Source organism: Salvelinus namaycush, chromosome 26, assembly GCF_016432855.1.
Source record: "Salvelinus namaycush isolate Seneca chromosome 26, SaNama_1.0, whole genome shotgun sequence".
Taxonomy (NCBI): Eukaryota; Metazoa; Chordata; class Actinopteri; order Salmoniformes; family Salmonidae; genus Salvelinus; species Salvelinus namaycush.
In genome coordinates, this window is record NC_052332.1 from 20,640,223 (window position 1) to 20,657,878 (window position 17,656).

The following is a 17,656-nucleotide window of genomic DNA, read 5'->3' on the forward strand; positions in this document are numbered from 1 at the left end:
TTTGCTCCATTCATCTTTCCCTCGATCCTGACAAGTCTCCCAGTCCCTGCCGCTGAAAAACGTCATGATGCTGCCACCACCATGCTTCACCATAGGGATGGTGCCGGGTTTCCACCAGACGTGACGCTTGGCATTCAGAAGAGCTCTAGAGCTCTGTCAGACTGACCATCGGGTTCTTGGTCACCTCCCAATTTTTGGTACCCTTTCCCAGTTCATCCTGACTTAAGGACCTTGTGCCTGCGGTTCCAGTGTTTTAAAACCCTCGGATGAAAAATGCTGGGTTCAGCTCATCTGCCATGCCTTTACTATTGATTTTAACAGTAATGCCTACTTTTCAGCACAGGCCTCCCCAACCTGTCCGACTTCCCTCAAACTTCCCAGACTTGGCACGCACACATTCTCTTTGATCCGGCCTGTTCTCTCAGAGATAATATCTCCCACAGTCAAGATGACAATAAAGCCGTCTCCCAAAATTACAGTACCCAGCTTCCTCTTTGTATGGAACACACGCCCCACACACAATATCCCCCTGCCTTCTCCTCTTTCTCTCCCCCAAACAAAGACCAAGGAGATGACATGTTCTGAATTCCTGTCTACCGTAACCAGAGCAGCTAAGGTTTATTGGTACCAGAAGCGACTTCCACCGAATCGAGTTTGCTCGTCAACATTTCCCTCCACTTCAAGTCTGATTGGGTGTATTGTGTAGTTCTGCTCCCCGCAGTGGGTTGCTACTGTACTATAGCAATGTTGTTTGCCCTTAACTATACAGTTACACATATAGGTAGGAAAAGTTAGGTGTAACACAGGTGTAACAGCTTCTATTGCAGCGATGGTGCCTTGCTTATACATAGACTTTGTTTTCTTTCATTACATTAATGTTTACTACAAAGTGTAGACATAACAGGTTTAGCAGAAACCGACAATGGTAGAGTATGTACTATCTACTCTGTGAGGCTGAACTTGACATGTCACGGCTTGGAGCTGTGTGGTCATGGGAACAAGTTTGGAGAAGAGTGCATGGAACCATGGACCCTTCTGATCTTGGTCATCAGTGGTAAACAAGGGAAAGGGCCTCAGATGCTAGCAGGCCAAGTGCATCATGGGCAACGATACTGTAGTTACTGGGTATCTAACTCCAGTTCTATGAGTGAAGCAGTTTACCATGCTGCTTAAGCAGCCAATAGCCAGATAAAAAAAATCTTCACGTGCTCCAGCCAATGGGAGCACTGTTGCCCCTATATATTGGAGCACATCCCCTTACTCAGCCTCTTGAAAAGGCTTTTAGCGAGACCCCGGGAGCCGGGAAGGGCCCGAATCCCTATAGGGCTCCGCTTCCCTCATAGAACTGGAGTACATACCCAGTAACTATTGTTCTATATCGTAAAGCTCCGCCCCATAGGGAAGCTTTGCTCCTATTGGTTTAGGGCAGAGACAGATCAGTGTACTCCCTGCCGGTCCCAACACTTCCCACATAATGAAAAAGTCAGGCCCAGCACTGGCTGGGATCAAGTACAACAGTGCGTAGCACAATAGTGCTAACAACTGCTGTGTCCTCAGTCAACCCGCGGCACCTAGTCAAAGTCTGGTGGGCAGAAAGGGTCATGGACTGAACTGAATTCAGCAGACAGTAATCATGACATATATGCCCCACATGGGGCCTGCCCAGGAAATCCCGGCAGCCCACCAATACGCTCCCTTAGCCTAAGTCATCTCCTTAGCGACACTGAGTACAAACTGAGCAAGAGACCCCGAGGACATATCCAAAAGATAGAAATGGACAAAGGGGCAAGGCATCGACCACGACGCTGCCACACAAATATCCTCGACCCCCACACCCCTAAAAAGGGCAGAGGCGACCACAACGCCACGTGTGGACTGGGTCCTGATGCCAGAAGGTAAGGGACGCGCCGCAGTCTCATAGGCTAATGACGTCACGAAGCCAGTGAAAAACAACTGCTGCTTGGAAAGTGTCTGACCAGGCGCAGCAGCGCCATAGCACTCAAACAGCATAGCACACAAACAGCATAGCACACAAACAGCATAGCACACAAACAGCATAGCACACAAACAGCATAGCACACGAACAGCATTCCACTAACCGCACCAAAGCTCGGAAAGGGTACAGGTGATGGAGCCACACCTCTCATTCCCTAGCATATGGGGGAGTGGAGAATTCCACAGCTCAAATATCTGCCATCTATAAGAGCTCTTGATAATCTTAGGTGTGAACGCTGGATTAGGACGCAACACCGCCCTGTTCAGATCGCCATTAATGGTAAGGCAGTCGGGTCGTGTCGACAGAGTTCACAAATCACTGACACGCTTGGCAGCTCTCAGGGCAAGCAACGATGGTGTCTTCAAGGACAGGATCTTCAAAAGGATCTGGGCAAATTGCTCGAAAGGCAGCCCACAGAGCCTCAAGCACCAAAGCGTAATCCCACTGCAGAGCCGCCGCGCCTCCAACAGAAAACGTTTCACGAGTGGGTGGCTAAAAACAGGCACACTGCCAAAGCCTTCATGACAGGCAGAAATTGCTGAGGCATACACCTTAATGGTGGACCACGAACGTTGATTGTCAAAGAGAAATTGCAGGAAAGAGAGAACACTCTCCACAGAGCAACGCAAAGGGTAGACGGTCTCCTTGTCGCACCAGTGCATGAACACACCTCACTTACCAGCGTAAGTCTTGGACAGTCCCAATGACCCTGTATCATGCTGATAACAGTAGTCGATAAATCACAGAGAGGGCGTGGACAACAGAAAGAGGCTGAATTACAGAACAACTGGTCATCAAATCCTCGTTACGCTCCCTCCGCATCCAGTTAGATGCGGTGTCGCTTCTGGAAACCTCAGGGCTCGTTCTGGGCTGCTGGGCAGACAGGGCAGCTACTGGCCTTGTTGTAGACGTGGAGGCTGTCACAGATGCACCGGGGGACACCGTTTGATGGCTCGACGATATGCCGCAGATCCAGGCTGGGCGTTCATTGAGATAGAAGCAGAGAGAGCCGACTGTTGGTGGGGCACCGCCACTTTGGCCAGAGGCAGGTGTCTGGACAGCTGCTGCTTCTCCTCCTCCAACTTACCAAAATGCTTAGTAGCTTGGGGGCTTTGAGCAGAAGGGTTTTGTCAGCCTCGTTAATGGCTGCGACAACTGCCTGTGCACCGAGCGTGTAACTCAGGGGTAGGTAACCTTGGCTTTGGAGTGCCGCAGGCACTTCATGTTTTTGATTTATCCAACCTGGAAGACCAGGGTTACCTACCCCTGTTGTAGCTCGTCTCTGCCATCTGCACCGTGAAACAATTCTTCAGCATGGGCAGAGAGGGCTTCATGATGTCCCAATAACTTGTACTCAGGATGAGGTAAGTGGCCATGGCTGAGGGATGCTGTGGGCGATAACCCCCTGCCGTCCGTCCACCCTAGTGAATGTTGCGTAAGACTTGGAGAGCGCTTTTGCCATCAACGGCGAGCCCCAGGATCCCTCCACATAACTGTTGAGCGAGAGCATGGCGGAAGCCAAGGGGTCTGTTTCCATGGCTGGTGAGGCAGAGGGAGGGGGTTCCCGAGTCGCTTGGTGGTCCAATTAATGAGCCCCAACATTTTGTGGCGCAGAGAGGCCGAGAGAGTGGACAATTGGGCTGATGAAATGTCAGAGCCAGCGTCATCCACATCCTTAAACAGTGCAGTTCCACTGCTATGCCTCCCTTTCCCCAAGGGAAGAGAGGGACCGCGTCCCTGGGTCAATGTTGGCAACTGCTCCATAGAAGTGTCACCGGTATCCCCATCGACCGTCATTATAATCAATATTGATGATAATGAGAAGCCCTCGGAGAAGTCCTCAAAATCTTAGATCACCGAGAGTACATCCTTGAGAGGGACCTCCTGTCAGACGCTGCTGTCAGACGGTGCTGTCTCACATTCACAGGCCAGCAACACGAAGCTGGCGCATACGAGGGGGGGGGGGAGTCCTGAACGCCACTCTGGGTTGCCAAAAAGTGTGAAGCAGCTACACAGAGCTCTTAAAATAGTTTTTTGTTGTAGTTTGCTCATAGGGCCGACGCCAAAGGTCTAGAGACTTGAATGTCTTGAATCTTCTTCAGTCTCGCAAGTGCATCATTTCTTTTCAGGCTATTGGCTGCCTAGGCAGTGGGGTAAACCAATAAGAGTGCATTCCCCCTATGAGGTGGAGCTTCACGATATAGAAATATGTTTGATGTCACTTAGTGTGGGTAACTGTGGAAGGCTCCTGGCTCCAAACACTCTTGTTGTTGTTTTCTACCACACTTGTTGTATCCTCCACCATGTTCGGGTGGTGTCGGGCCACGTAACATTCTGCATGTCTGCACCTGAACAGATACAGTAGAATAGATTAACTTCATAGAAGAAGTTCAGGGCAAACTTTGCCAAGCAAGTCAATGGTGGATCCTTCTCATCCACACACTGAGATAAACTCTGTCAGCTTCCTCCCTTCCTTTGGGTGAGCAACACCCTCCCAGCACCAGGCCAGACAGTACAGTACATGAGGAACAAATCATTCCCCCTGAAGATGCATACACTGTCTATCAGTCTGGCCGTCGGGGCCAAAACGGGCAGAGAAATGATATAACGCAGCATGTAAAGCCTTGTACTTAGGAACAAAAATATACACCGCCACTGTGCGTAACAGATGAGAGCTGAGTAACCTGCATTCTTTCTCCCCACGGAAAGAAATCAGCCATTCCCTTGCCAAGAGTGACACGCATCTATCAGAGGGCCGCTGAGCGTGGCTACCGGGTCCGCCTGTTGACTTGTATAGCTCCCACGGGCTGTTGGAGGGCAGGGCCCACGTTCTGTTTGATTTTCTTTCCTAGTTTTTTTCTTCTCTCCATCAGTTTTATCATGTTGGTTGCACAGTGTGCCGATTGTGCAGGAGGGGAACTTACTGCATCCAGAATGAATGTGAAAGTGACACTCCACTGAGATGTCTTGCACCCTGAGAATGTGCAAAGGGCACACGAGATGGAGGGACAGAGAGAGAGGGGGAGAGTCAGACAGAGAGAGACAGAAAGAGAGAGAGACAGAGCGAGTGTGTGAGAATGAAAGATGAAGGAATAACAAAGCGAACGAGGTACAGAAAAAGGATGTGAGACAAAGACAGACAGTGAGAAAGAGAGAGAGAGAAACAGACAGACAGAGAGGAGAGGAAGAAGGCAGACAATCTTTCTTTGTACTGTGTGCTTTGCTTTCGTCACCAGCCCTGTTCCCTTCCCTAAAGACCTCAGACAGTTTGTTAAAACCTTTTCTCAATAGGGGGTGCTGTTGGCACTTTGTAATAATTTCGTTCCCAAATTAAACTGCCTCGTACTCAATTCTTGCTCGTACAATATGCATATTATTATTACTATTGGATAGAAAACACTCTCTAGTTTCTAAAACCGTTTGAATTATATCTGTGAGTAAAACAGAACTCGAGTTGGCGCATTTTTCCTATGAGGATGTGAGAATGCTGAATTCTGCAAGCTGTTCTCAGGTCAGTTTATTAATTTGCCTGTCTTCTATTGGTTGAGATGCACTGCATACGCCTTCCCCTGGATGTCAGCGAATAGTGAGAATTGAAATGGAGTCGCTAGGCAGATCTGAAGGCCTATAAATAGGCTGGCAACGTGGTGTACCCTCTTTCTCCTTTTCGCCATGACGCAGAAAGGAACTCGGCATGTCGTTCTAGAAAGCTCCGGTTATAGCCCTTAGATATATCCGGCTCTGTTTTTATTCGATATAGGTGTTAAAGACATCATAATGTTGTTATTTTAAACCGAGTTATATCAGTTTATATCAGTATATTGCGATTTTCGGGTATTTATTTGTGCTGCGTTCTAGGGACTTGGGCACGTCTGGCCCACATGGCTAATGTTTACTGCTAATTCCAACGTTGAAGACTACATTCTACAACCGAGCAACGATTCTTTTGGACAAAGGACACCTTGCCCAAGATTCTGATGGAAGCACATCAAAAAGTAAGAACTATTTATGATGTTAATTCGTTGTTCTGTTGAAAAATGTAAAATGCATATTCCGCCATTAATTTCGGTGCGGTCTCGCTTTAACGCACGCTGTATGTCGTAATAACGTTAATTTTAAAAATCGAACACAGCGATTGCATTAAGAACTAATGTATCTTTCATTTGCTGTCCAACCTGTATTTTTTAGTCAAGTTTATGATTAGTTATCGATGGCTACTATTCATATTGTATAACCACGATTTGTGCCGCTAAATATGCACATTTTCGAACAAACTCTATATGTATTGTGTAATATGATGTTATAGGACTGTCATCTGAAGAAGTTTGAGAAGGTTAGTGAAAAAATGTATATCTTTTGCTGGTTTATACGTTATCGCTATTTTTGGCTTGAATCAATGCTGTTGTGTGGTTGGCTATTGTAGTAAGCTAATATAATGCTATATTGTGTTTTCGCTGTAAAACACTTAAAAAATCTGAAATATTGGCTGGATTCACAAGATCTTTGTCTTTCATTTGCTGTACGCTGTGTATTTTTCAGAAATGTTTTATGATGAGTATTTAGGTAATTCACGTTGCTCTCTGTAGTTATTCTAGTCGCTTTGGTGAGAGTTGTGATGGTGGCTGCAATGGTAAACTATGATTTATACCTGAAATATGCACATTTTTCTAACAAAACATATGCTATACAATAAATATGTTATCAGACTGTCATCTGATGAAGTTGTTTCTTGGTTAGTGGCTATTTATATCTTTATTTGGTCGAATTTGTGATAGCTACCTATGCAGGAAAAAAATGGTGGAGTAAAAAAAGTTGTGTCTTTTGCTAACGTGGTTAGCTAATAGATTTACATATTGTGTCTTCCCTGTAAAACATTTTAAAAATCAGAAATGATGGCTGGATTCACAAGATGTGTATCTTTCATCTGGTGTCTTGGACTTGTGATTTAATGATATTTAGATGCTAGTATTTACTTGTGGCGCTATGCTAGGCTATGCTAGTCAGCTTTTTTACTGATGGGGGTGCTCCCGGATCCGGGATTGTGTGCAAGTAGAAGTTAATGGATTATGTCTGCTATCAATTTGATCCTAGCGAATGATGTCTGAACCCAGTAACACTATGAGGTGCAGCACTTTAGACGCGCACATACACTACATGGCCAAAGTATGTGAACACCCCTTCAAATAACTGGATTCGGCTATTTCAGCCACACCAATTGCCGAGGACACAGCCACACAAGCTCACAGAACAGGACCGCCGAGTGCTGAAGCGCATAGCGCATAAAAATCGTCTCTCCTCGGTTGCAATACTCATCACCGAGTTCCAAACTGCCTCTGGAAGCAACGTCAGCACAACTGTTTGTTGGGAGCTTCATGAATTGGGTTTCCATGGCCGAGCAGCTGCACACAAGCCTAAGATCACCATGCTCAATGCCAGGTGTCGGCTAAAGTGTTGTAAAGCTCACCACCATTGGACTCTGGAGCTGTGGAAACGCTTTCTTTGGAGTGATGAATCACACTTCACCATCTGGCCAGGAGAACGCTACCTGCCCCAATGCATAGTGCAAACTGTAAAGTTTGGTGGATGAGGAATAATGGTCTGGGGCTGTTTTTCATGGTTCGGGCTAGACCCCTTAGTTCCAATGAAGGGAATCTTAACACTACAGCATACAATTAAATTCTAAACAGGGGTACGCGCAATGCCGTCGAGGGTACGCCAAATAAAGATGTGATTCACATGTATTTATTTTTTCACATTTTCAAACGGTCCATTTTTATTTTCCAAAGGGGCTATACATTTGGGTGAGGTTTTTCTCTCGCCTGAGTAGCCTCGTTTCACTGCCAAAAATGTAAATTAAACCATCTAGTGTTCAGCAAAATAACAAAACAATGTCAAATACAGGTAGCCTAGTCAAATAATTAACATCCAATAACATTAACCGTTACTCTCTCGTGGGAATTCCACTAACGCGCTAGTGGTATGTAGCCAAATGTAGCTGCTGCTCATTCAGTTTGCTCGAAAATTGATAAATGGTTAAGAAAAAGTAAGGCTCGCGTCCATAGAGACACATACCAGCTCTACTGGTAGTACTGCTACTACTAGCAGTACTACACCTGTACCTGTCGACGACACAAGTTGTTCTGCTTCCACGAGCACATCCAACGCTAGCATCAGTAATTTTACATTTGTTGTTAGCCCAGCTAGCATGGACACTGACAGTTGTGAATCTGATGCAGCTGAAGAGCTACTGCCCCCTTACCCAGGAAAGCACCGAACAACAGACAGGGACATTGGACAATCGAAGAGGCGCAAATATGATGAGAACTACATTGATTTGGGCTTCACTTATATTGGGAGTAGTGCCTTTCCTCAGCCACAGTGTGTTATATGTGCAAAAGTACTATCTCACAACTCGATGAAACCTTCACTCTTGCGGACTTAATTCTTCCTGCTGAAGCGGATATGGCTGGGACAATTCTGGGGAAAAGGCCCAAAAAACTATACAGACAATGTCTTCATCAAACAACACGGTTTCACAACGCATCAGTGACATGGCAGGAGATGTTTTGAAACAATTACTGCTTTGCATACAAGCCAGTGAATTCTATGCATTACAGCTAGATGAGTCAACAGAAGTGGCGGGCCTGGCACAGCTCCTGGTATATGTCTGTTACATTTATGGGGGGTCAATTAAGGAAGACATCCTCTTCTGCAAACCACTGGAAACCAGGACAACAGGAGAGGATATTTTTAAAGTACTGGACAGCTTTGTGACATCAAATGGACTTTGTTGGTCAAGATATGTTGGTATCTGTACTGATGGCGCAAAAGCCATGACAGGGAGACAGTGGAGTGGTAACACGCGTGCAAGCAGTTTCTCCCAACGCCACTTGGGTACACTGCAGCATCCACCAAGAGGCTCTTGCTGCCAAGGGAATGCCTGACAGCTTAAAATACGTTTTGGACACTACAGTGAAAATGGTTAACTTTGTTAAAGCAAGGCCCCTGAACTCTTGTGTATTTTCTGCACTATGCAATGATATGGGCAGCAACCATGTAACGGTTTTACAACATGCGCTGGTTATCAAGGGGCAAAGTATTGACACGTTTTTTTAAATTGAGAGACGAGCTTAAAGTTTTCTTTACTGACCATAATTTTCACTTGTCTGACCACTTGCACGATGACGAGTTTCTTACACGACTGGCCTATCTGGGTGATGTTTTTTCTCGCCTGAATCATCTGAAGCTAGGATTACAGGGACTCTCCGCAACTATATTCAATGTGTGGGACAAAATTGAGGCTATGATTAAGAAGTTGGAGCTCTTCTCTGTTTGCAGTAACAAGGACAACACACAGGTATTTCCATCATTGTATGATTTTTTTGTGTGCAAATGAACTCAAGCTTACGGACAATGTCAAATGTGATATAGCGAAGTACCTGAGTGAGTTGGGTGTGCAATTACGCAGGTGCTTTCCCGAAACGGATGACACAAACAACTGGATTCGTTATCCCTTTCATATTTAATCAGAAGCCACTGCCAGATTTCTGGATAGGGCTGCTCTCAGAGTATCCTGCCTTGGCAAATCGTGCTGTTAAGACACTGATGCCCTTTGCAACCACGTACCTATGTGAGAGTGGATTCTCGGCCCTCACTAGCATGAAAACTAAATACAGGCACAGACCACGTGTGGAAAATGATTTAAGACTGAGACTCTCTCCAATACAACCCAACATTGCAGAGTTATGTGCATCCTTTCAAGCACACCCTTCTCATTAACCTGTGGTGAGTTATTCACAATTTTCAATGAAAAATAAGGTTTTATATGTAAAATTGTTAAATAAAGAGCAAAATTATTGATTATTATTATATTATTATTGGTGTCCTGGTCCTATAAGAGCTCTTTGTCACTTCCCACGAGCCGGGTTGTGACAAAAACTCACACTCATTCTTATGTTTCATAAATGTATCGTATAGTGTGTGTGTGGCAGGCTTACAATGATGGCAAAAAACAACATTTGAGAGTGTGCTGAACCTGGTGCTAGAGGGGGTATGCAGCTGGAGGTTGAATGTTTGAAGGGGTACGGGACTATAAAAAGTTTGGGAACCATTGTTCTAGAGGATTCTGTGCTTCCAACTTTGTGGCAACAGTTTGGGGAAGGCTCTACTTGCTTCAGCATGACAATGCCCCTGTGCACAAAGCAAGGTCAATACAGAAATGGTTTGTTGAGATCAGAGCGGAAAAACTTGACTGGCCTGCACAGAGCCCTGACTTCAACCCCGTCGAACACCACCTTTGGGATGAATTGGAACGCTGACTGTGAGCCAGGCCTAATCATCCAACATCAGTACTCTTGTGGCTGAATGGAAGCAAGTCCCCGCAGCAATGTTCCAACATCTTGTGGAATGCCTTCCCAGAAGAGTGGAGGCTGTTATACGGTAGCAGCAAAGGGGTGACCAACTCTATATTTATTGCCCATGATTTTGGAATGAGAAGTTTGACAAGTAGGAGTTCACATACTTTTGGCCATGTAGTATACGCATCTTCTGGCAAATACCACGGCATGGAATGAACATTTCAGAACACATAATGGCCAAACCCCAATGTCACACCCCAAGGGCAGGCCTTATTGAATTCTTATCATCAGATCTAAAGTCATCACAAATGTGCTGTTTAATTTCATTAAAATACCATAAAGACAAGAGATAGAATAAACTGACGCATTAATGCAATTTGGGGGTTGATAAGTGTTAATGATGATACAAATCAGTGGAGGCTGCTGAGGGGAGGATGGCTCATATTAATGTCTGGAATGCAGCTAATGGAATGGCATCAAACAGATGGAAACCATGTGTTTGATGTATTTGATACCATTCCACTCATTCCCCTCCAGCCATTACCACAATCCCATCCTCCCCAGTTAAGGTGCCACCAGCCTCCTGTGACCCAAATCTGCCTCCTTGAACATTTGAAATGTCTTTCTTGGCCAGTTCATCTGTACTGCTAGCTTAATCTTTTGTTGTACAATGTTGATGTAACTTAACTTGATGCATATACAAGACCAGTGTTGAGGGGCTGCTTTTGTAAGCTCCTTAACGTATGTTCTTGCTTTCCCATGGAACACACAAATCCATGTACACACACACACACACACACACACACACACACACACACACACACACACACACACACACACACACACACACACACACACACACACACACACACACACACACACACACACACACACACACACACGCATACAACACAGGAGGTTGGTGGCACCTAATTGGGGAGATTGGGCTCGTGTTAAGGACTGGAGCTGAATAAGTGGAATGGTATCAAATACTGTACATCGAACACATGGTTTCCATGTGTTTGATTCCATTTGTGCCATTCTAAACATTATTATGAGAGTATTCTCCCCTCGGCAGCCCCCCCCCCCCCCCCCCCCCCCCCCTGTCCAGCAGCAGCAGCTACAGTCGGCCAGGATTATAGTGGTGGTCCCCCGAGGATTCCATGTACCACTCCTGACTTTGTGCAGAGGAACATAATGTTCACACACAGTAACACCATGGTATAATTATTTTAGCTGGGTTAAATCCAGGGGGGGGGGGGGTAATTCATTGGGGAATTGGGCTCAGAGCTAGCAACCAGCAGCGCATATTACAGTAAACCATTTAATGTTGAGCCAGGTGATTTCTCAGGGGATGGATGCTGCCCAGCAATCTCTGACGCAACCCCGGTCCAGAGCCCTAGAGAACCCCAGTCTTTCAATAATGGATCCCAGGCAGACTACAGGATAACATTAGGAGCAGTCCGATCACGCCACGAATAATCACCTGGATAGGACGCTGAAACCCAGGCATTTAACACATCACACAAATATATGTGCACTGGCAGGGAGTTATGGAAGCTATAGATAGAGCTTCCATCTCGCAGGAATCTAAGACAGCGCAGCCCTTCAGGTAACTCACCATAACTAGAAGAGCAGGAGAGAAGAAAATGAGAGAAGAGGAGGAGTAGAAAAGAGTATGGCTAGTAAAAAGCAGGAAACATTCACCGGAGTAGTTTTGTTCCGAGTCCCAGAAGTGCAGCGTACGCAGGCAGCTACACAGACCAGCTGTAGCTGACAGCTCCGTGCTGTTCTCTCACTGAGGAGCTACAAAGAAGACCACGTTTCCCTCGCGCTATAAACCCATTCCAAACCACACTCCTCATCAGGCTCGCAGACAGTGACATAAGCATGTGGTAACATAAAATAAAAACGAATGACGTTCCGACGTTCTCCCGTTTCAATTATCATTAAGGGACCATCTGGAAACCCCGTCAGGTCGGGTTCTGGAGGTATCAGCAGCCCCTATTTACATTTCCAGCTGTTAACACGTAGTGTTGGACCCGTTGAGTGAAGGACATTGATGTGACGGTGGAATTTTGACAGAAAAGGCCATGCCCGAGGAATCCATCGCCATCTGAATCAATCTGCGATCGGCTGGTTGGCCTGCCACTGGTGCACCCACCAACCCTGCTTCTGTGGTCTCAGCACCAGCCACTGCTTAGGTCTTGACAGATGAGATCAGGGGAGTAGGTGGACCACACTATTGCTTTGCCCTCAGCTTACTCGCTGGGCTGTGGAGGCTGGAGCATGGCCGTATAAGCCCCGTTATTAGCTCAGTGGCCAATGGGACTGTGCGCCTGGCTGTAAGGGTGGGGCCGCGGAGCCATTTCTCCTCGGTGACAGGACATTACCTCACACATCAGGCACTCACCAGCATCCAGTAAACGATGGTGGTTTGAACCTCGCACAGGACTCGACCTGCAAATGTCTCACAGATGCTCACTCCTTCCGGCCCGATGGAGCTCTAATTTATGCTAATTTTCACAAAACAAAGCGGGGATGAACAAAAAAGAAAAGAAAAAGAAGCCAAGCAGCTGTTTACTGAATGTGTTTCGATGAAATAAATAAACACATTTGGGAGCCGTGGCCAAATAAGAAAAATCCGCTCCCCAAATGTGCTGTAATGTGTGTTGAATCCAGTGTACATAGGGAGGGGCAGGCGGGCGGAGAGGAAACCAGAGGTAGTCAGCTAGGGCGCCGTGTTCCAAAGCTTCACTTTTCATGACCAATCCTGAGAGGCCAAATGGGGTCACCCCTCGCCCTGAATAGGCCTTTCATGAGCTGCATTTACAATACACAGGAGCAGAATATGGACCGTTCTGTTGAGAAGCAACATAGCAACATTTTTGGCTTGTTTAGATGCCATTTATACATATCAATGTAAAGTTTTATATGTATGGGCTATTTTCAACTGATGAACTGAAGCAGCCATGAGTAGTCCGAGAGATGCTGCAGGTACTCTCCTCTGCAGGATGACCATGAGGTTAGAGAGAAAGAGGAAGTGTGACATCACTCTGCAGCAAGAGTGGGCTGCTCTTGGGTGGCTGAGGTTACTGTTGGGTTTGGGGTTAGACTTGGGGTCTCTCTGTTCCAGCTAGCCTGACTGTGTTTATAGCTATAAACCTGGGATTGGGGTTGGTAGGATATGGTTGTGGCCCTCTCTCTTCCATCTTGACTGTGTGTTTCGGTCTAAGGCTGAGGTTGGTTGTTATGGTTGGTGCCTCTCTGTACTCCCAGCCTGGCTGTGTGTGTCTGGTGTAAAGGTGAGGTTGGTGCTATGGTTGGTGCCTCTCTGTACTCCCAGCCTGGCTGTGGCTAATGCTTCCCTCTGCAGAGGTTACCTAATGTCACCCACTGGCAGCCGATCTCCAGCGCAGCGGGAAACGCCATGGTAGAGGCAGATTAAGCAATTAAGACCATCATTATTTCTTTGGCTCTGTGTTTTTTTTCTCTCCCTCTTTCTCTCTACGTCTTTCGTCTTTCGTGGGGGATCATTTTGAGAACAGGCGCTAATAGGCAGACTGTCCCATTTGCTGCTCCATGCTCTCTCCTGCTCTCTGTCTCTCTCTCTCCTGCTCTCTCTCTCTCTCTCTCTCTCCTGCTCTCTCTCCCCTGCTCCCTCTCTCTCTCTCTCTCTCTCTCTCTCTCTCTCTCTCTCTCTCTCTCTCTCTCTCTCTCTCTCCCCTGCTCTTTCTCTCTCTCTCTCTCTCTCTCTCTCTCTCTCTCTCTCTCTCTCTCTCTCTCTCTCTCTCTCTCTCTCTCTCTCTCTCTCTCTCTCTCTCTCTCTCTCTCTCTCTCTCTCTCCCTCTCTCTCTCTCTCTCTCCTTCTCTCTCTCTCTCTCTCTACCTCTACCTCTACCTCTTTTCTCTCTCTCCCTCTCTCCCTCTCTCTCTCTCTAAACACATCCCTGAATTATTGCCCTGGCTGCAAGAGCCTTCAAATGGAGCTTTCTCACGTAGCTTGTTACCGTGTGGTGGTTAGGGCAGCCAACCTGCATCCTTGGAATCTCTCTCTCTCTCACACAATGAGATTGCTCTGCTTGCTGCCTGACTCCCCTCGTCTCTTCTTTCCTCCTTTTATCTTAAGTGGTGATTTACAAACAACAGCATGTGTCTGCAGACCGGGGGCTGGCTGTTGTCTGCCATGCCGCCTCTCGTAAGCAGACAGCTGGTCTGAATGAAGGACCGGTGGAGGGTTAGAGGGGGGAAACACAACAGCGCAGAGCTTAGAGCACCTTCCTCAATGCTGCTGCTGAGTTGTTCAGGGAACCCTAGGCTTTAGGTTATTTGCTTGTAATTTACTTCCAAACACCCAGTTTGAGCTGCGCAGAGGCTGAAGGGACACAGGGGGTGAAGAGGGGTGGAGTGGAGGGGACAAGAAGGGGGTGCAGTGTTTGAGGATGAGAAACGGGTGCCGTCTCTCCCTCCTTCCTTCTGTTTATGCATATAGCAAGCCCCCCTTGAGACGTGTCAGTAAAAGCGGTCTGCGATCACGTGGCCTTATCTTTACGCTGATACAACGGTGATGAAACTGCAGAAGGTTGTAATCATCAAGACAATGTTATTCTCATCTTTTGTAACGCTTCAATGCTTTTCTTTGGTTCTTTCATTCTATATTTATTTCTCTCTTTCTCTGCCTCTCTTTCTCTCTCCCTCTCTCTTGCAACACAGAGACCTAAAATAGTATTTTGTCAACAACTCGTGCTGTAATGTTGTAGCTGTAGTCAACCAATTTAGTCGATCGGCGCGGGCAGAGGACTTTTTACTGCCATAACGAAAGGAGCGCAAACAAAAGGGCTCTAAGTTTAGACTCCAGAGTGTTGTTCTTCCCTATCCTTTCCCTTTTCCGATGTACCCTCTCAAGTTGCGGTCTCCGACGTTTTATTGTCCGCCATTTGTTTTATTGCTGTATTTTTCCCTGTGTGTTGCTTATGTTAGAGACCTTGCTTGGCTGCTCTCCTGTGGTTTACTCCATGATGCAAGGCCCCTGCTATGTGGTCCTCTGTGTGCTTCCGCTTTAGACTCCCCCCATACCCCTCACACACACACACACACACACACACACACACACACACACACACACACACACACACACACACACACACATATGTATACACTCACACACACACACATTTCGTCGCCCCTCTACACACACACATACGCACGCAAACACGAGCGCACCCACACACCTCCTACCTAAGGGTTAGTCCTTGGTTGAGGTTGCGGGTTATATTTACAACCTAATGACCAAATCAAATGAATGACAAATCTTATTTGGACTAGTTTGACTCTTGCCATTGTACAGGAGGATGCTGGGGAGTAACAGGACTTTGGAGGCTCGTGAATCCCTCCTACCGGCATTGCTCTTTATGGATGTGTGTTAGAGAGGAGATTTGGCATGTGATAACACTGCGCTGGCTCTGTCTGTTGAAAACGGTGGGGTGTTATAAAAACACCCGGTGGTGGGGGGCAGGGGGGGACTCAGTGCCACCTGTGTTTACATAAATAAGTCATTGGTTTGGCCCGTGTTGGCTGTCACCTGTGCAATATTCACTCTGGTTGGTCTGCAGCAGGAAGAGGAGCCCTAGCAACTCTCAATACAAGACACCGGCAGACCCCAGTGCATTTAAGGGAGAAGCACCATGAAGAATATCACCAAAAACCAACAAACACACGGGTGGCTGGGAACCTTTGTGAGCAGGCCATCTGGTCTTTGCCACCTCAGCTCCCTCCTCTGTCCATCCATAACTGTCACATCGGCAGATCCAGGGGACAGATAGATTGCCTGAAGGGCTTCTGGGTAGTTTTCATCACAGCAGCGGGGTTGTCTAGCTCAGGGTGGACGTCTCTGGTTACAGGTGTCGGATTTCACTGGCATCCTTGGGAAACTGTCCTTGTGCCTGTGTCTGTACTCTTTCCCCCCATCGCTATCTCCAACGTGGTTCACCAGCTTCTACTGGTCTCAGATGACCCCTCTGCACTGGGAAGAGAGACAACAAACACAAACAGCCTCACCTCTGTGCCATTCCTTACCTAAGCAGCCCTCATACAGAGGAAGGTGGAGAGGATGAAGTACATAGAGCTGTCAACTCATAAGGCCAGAAAGTGTTCAGGCCTTATGAGTTGACATCTGGCTCTGAGTCTGAAAAGAGCTGGGATAGGGAGAGAAAGAAAGTGAATGGGTGGAGGGGTAGAGAGAGGGGATTGGGGAGAGAGAACGAACGAATGAGTGATGGAGAGGATAAAAGGGAGTGATGGAGAGAAGGATAAAAGGGAGTAATGGAGAGAAGGATAAAAGGGAGTGATGGAGAGTGAGAGATTTAGAAAGAGAGAGATAAAGAGAGAGGATCAAAAGCTCCCCTCTCCACAGACTGACTGTTTTTTCAGTGCATTAACTTGCTTTGTGTGTTACACTGCCCCGCCATGTGTGCCGTGCTTGTTTTCCCTAGCAACTTCCTCACACTATTACAGAACTCCAGGAATGACCCTGTTGCCAGGGCTTTAAACACATCTTAACTTACGAGGCAACAAAATAAGAGAAACATCAGAGAAAAATAGACACTTTCTAATGATGCCAATTTACATTGACTTGATTCATAATCTGAAAATCAACATGCAAATGTCTTGTTTCAGTAAAAGACAAAGAATATCTTACATTTTCAGAAACATTTCTTTTCCACAAAATGTGTGCAATTATTATGTGCAAATATTGTGAAATGTTTGGGGTAACTAACAATCTTCATCTCTCTTTCTCTCTCTCTCTCTCTCTCTCTGTCTCTCTGTCTCTGTCTCTCTGTGTGTGTTATCAGACATGCCAGTCCAAGGTATTTGACCTTTCTGACGGAGTGTCCCAGTACGCCTGGTTCCCCTGCAGAGAGGCCCTGCAGTCCTCCAGATACCCTCAGTACTGGCTCAAGGTAGGTCACAGGCCAAAGGTTAAAGATCATGGGATATGGGTGGGCGAAAGGCTGAGACTGACCCATGTGGACCTAAATCAACGTTTGGAAGATTTACGCAAAAGCTTAACTTACCTAAGCATTTCTCCAGATAGTCATCTGCCCTATATGAATGTGTATAGTGTTGATAGTTTAGAGCACTGAAAGTAAGTGTTCCCTCCTCGTCCAGGCCAACTTCTCCCACCCCATGGTGGCTGCTGCTGTGATAATCCACCTAGCTGCAGATGGTACGGGCTACATCGACCAGACGCAGTGCAACATCACTGTTAAACTGGTGGACACCAAGGAGGTCATCCACAGCTTAG

The 17,656-nt window shown here is 46.7% G+C and overlaps 1 protein-coding gene across 1 annotated transcript in view; it reads left to right on the forward strand.

The window, feature by feature from the left end:
* pappaa (pregnancy-associated plasma protein A, pappalysin 1a) overlaps positions 1 to 17,656 on the forward strand; it is a 133,643-nt gene that overhangs the window by 75,521 nt on the left and 40,466 nt on the right. Inside the window, exons 11-12 of the mRNA XM_038965573.1 lie at positions 17,205 to 17,312; positions 17,521 to 17,656. Of these exons, the coding sequence (XP_038821501.1) occupies positions 17,205 to 17,312; positions 17,521 to 17,656 (244 nt within the window). The remainder of the gene's footprint in view (positions 1 to 17,204; positions 17,313 to 17,520) is intronic.